Source organism: Trichophyton rubrum (genome assembly GCF_000151425.1).
Source record: "Trichophyton rubrum CBS 118892 genomic scaffold supercont2.4, whole genome shotgun sequence".
In the NCBI taxonomy this organism is placed as follows: domain Eukaryota; kingdom Fungi; phylum Ascomycota; class Eurotiomycetes; order Onygenales; family Arthrodermataceae; genus Trichophyton; species Trichophyton rubrum.
This window is the reverse complement of record NW_003456425.1, coordinates 1128228-1130375: the sequence shown is the minus strand read 5'-3', so window position 1 is coordinate 1130375 and position 2148 is coordinate 1128228. Positions and strand designations below refer to the sequence as shown.

Sequence of the window (2148 nt, the reverse complement as noted above, 5' to 3'; positions counted from 1 at the left end):
AGTTCCACACTTCCTCGTCGTCACTCTCACTCTCAAAGAAATCGAAGCCAAAATCAAACACTCGCCTACGCCGTCCACTTCCTCCACCCACTCTACCACTGGTAATGATAATAGTAATAATAGGCCTTCTCCTACGAGAGCAGTGACAGCGCCATCACCCAGCTATGCCAGTTCATCGACCAGGCGAACCAAAAAATGATCGACTCAGCTCTTTTATTGCAAATTCCCCTGTCTTCCAGCCCACCACAATACTACTCCACCTCTCCCTTTTTTTTTTTTTTTTGATCCGAGTGTACTTATACGAATGTCTTGTTACCATTTTCTGGCTTCGTCGGCAACGAGATATGAAATACATAATCACTGGAATATGGGTAGATAGATCTGCATTCCTCTCTGGCAACAGGGGAAACAGGGATAGCATTATGTAACCAGATTCGTTCGGGTAGTTTATGGATAACTGACGTGTTAAATGGAGAAATGAGAAGTTCGTATTAGTCGGGTTCCAATCCAGCTAGTGGACATAATTCTCCTTCCCCCTTTTTTCCTTTCTCCTGTTTTTCTTTATCTATCTTGTATACCCATGGTTTGGACTTGATATCGGAAAAAAAAAATGCAAGTTTTATGTCTTCTTACTCTCGCTTACGCCATGTAAACGCATAAACAGACTCCTGGAGCGCCTATAAGATGCTGAAAGAAACAGATGAAAGAAAAAGAATGGAAATATCGGGAAGATAAAAGGAACAACAACGACATGACGGTTCTTGGAGATGAAAGAATGAATACGCCATGCCATCCATACAGGGGGGAACCGGCACATCCCCAAACGAATGTTGGAAGGAAATCTTCTTCAGAAACAGGCAGATTGGTAGACAGAACAATTAAACCTGCTCGATATGCTCATCAAAGGCCTTCTCCTCCTTCTGGACACAACCGGCCTTGTTTCCTCTCCACCAGCGAATACCGCACCAAGCACAGGTGATGGCCCAGAAGCACAAGTTGACCAAGTCCACGTAGGCGGAGTGCTTCATGCGCTTGAGGTTCTTGTCCTTGTCATCGTCAACGGCAATGTATAGCTTTGCGAAGATGCCGAACTGCGTGAGCCAGAGGATGACTAAGACGCTGTCGTAGACGAAGCATGGTAGATGGATAAAAGTTGCTTGAGATAGAGGTCGTCGGACGGCGCAAGGGATCAGAATGTAGACAAGTCCAGAAATAGCAGATAGTGTGCCAACGACGGTTGCAAAGATCTACAAGACTGTTAGAATATGATACCGTATCTCTCGAAGGAAATAAAGAGAACGAACCCATCGTGAGTCCTGGCTGTCACCGTGTTTTCTGGCCCGGTCGACATCTTGCGCATACAAGCCAATGACAGCGATACCAAAGACGAACTGTAGGAATCGGATACAGCATTCGAACAGAGTACCGACGATGGAGCCAGTAGAGTAGCGGCTCTTGACACCCTTGAGAAGAAGTCCAGCTACAAACATGTTGATAATTTGTATCGGTGGCTTGCTTGGTTGGTGTGTAGCTGTGTTTGGCCGATGAGTTGTTGCAGGCGTATCGAAAAGGTAGATGAAGAACGGATGTTATAGACAGGGTATAACTGAGCTCTGCAGGGCCTCTAGCGAATAAATAAAGGCAGGGAAAAACGTTCGATATTAAGTCGATATGTGTTGGCTTCACAGAAGCAGGGCTCTCTTGCAAGTAATGAATATATGTAGGAAGGAAGCAGTGCGCTGCACCACCCGGCGGGTTTGATTGAATGAAGTGAAGGAATAAATAGACAACACAGCAGGTTGAATGAATGGAGACTCGGCAATAGATAAATGAAAGAATAGAGGGAGATAATACAAGGAAAAGAAAGAGAAAATAGAAAGGAAAAGAGAAGGGGGGGGAAAGACCGGTGAATTGGGATGTCCTGCTTGATTAATGCTGAATAGGAGGAAAAGAAGAATTTGATATCGAGGACAGCAGACGCTTTATATGTACATCTACTTCCTTCGTGTTCAGTCCTCTCCTATTCTTCAATGGGCCTTCCATCTACACGGTCATGGGCCAAAGATAGCAGCAAAGTGCCGCCGAGGCATGGTATCTCATGGGCGGTTGTATGATCCCCATGCTCGAATCAAATAACTACAAGACAGA

At 45.2% G+C, this 2148-nt stretch overlaps 1 protein-coding gene across 1 annotated transcript; it reads right to left on the bottom strand.

Annotated features, from left to right (window-relative positions):
- Window positions 1-849: 849 nt before the first annotated feature.
- TERG_04288 (uncharacterized protein) lies at window positions 850-1735 on the bottom strand. Its single transcript, XM_003235184.2, has 2 exons — window positions 1305-1735; window positions 850-1247 (listed from the first exon to the last, which is right to left on the bottom strand). Exons 1-2 carry the CDS (start codon window positions 1488-1490, stop codon window positions 879-881), a joined length of 555 nt encoding a protein of 184 aa, XP_003235232.1. The 5' UTR covers window positions 1491-1735; the 3' UTR covers window positions 850-878.
- Between the last annotated feature and the right edge of the window lie 413 nt (window positions 1736-2148).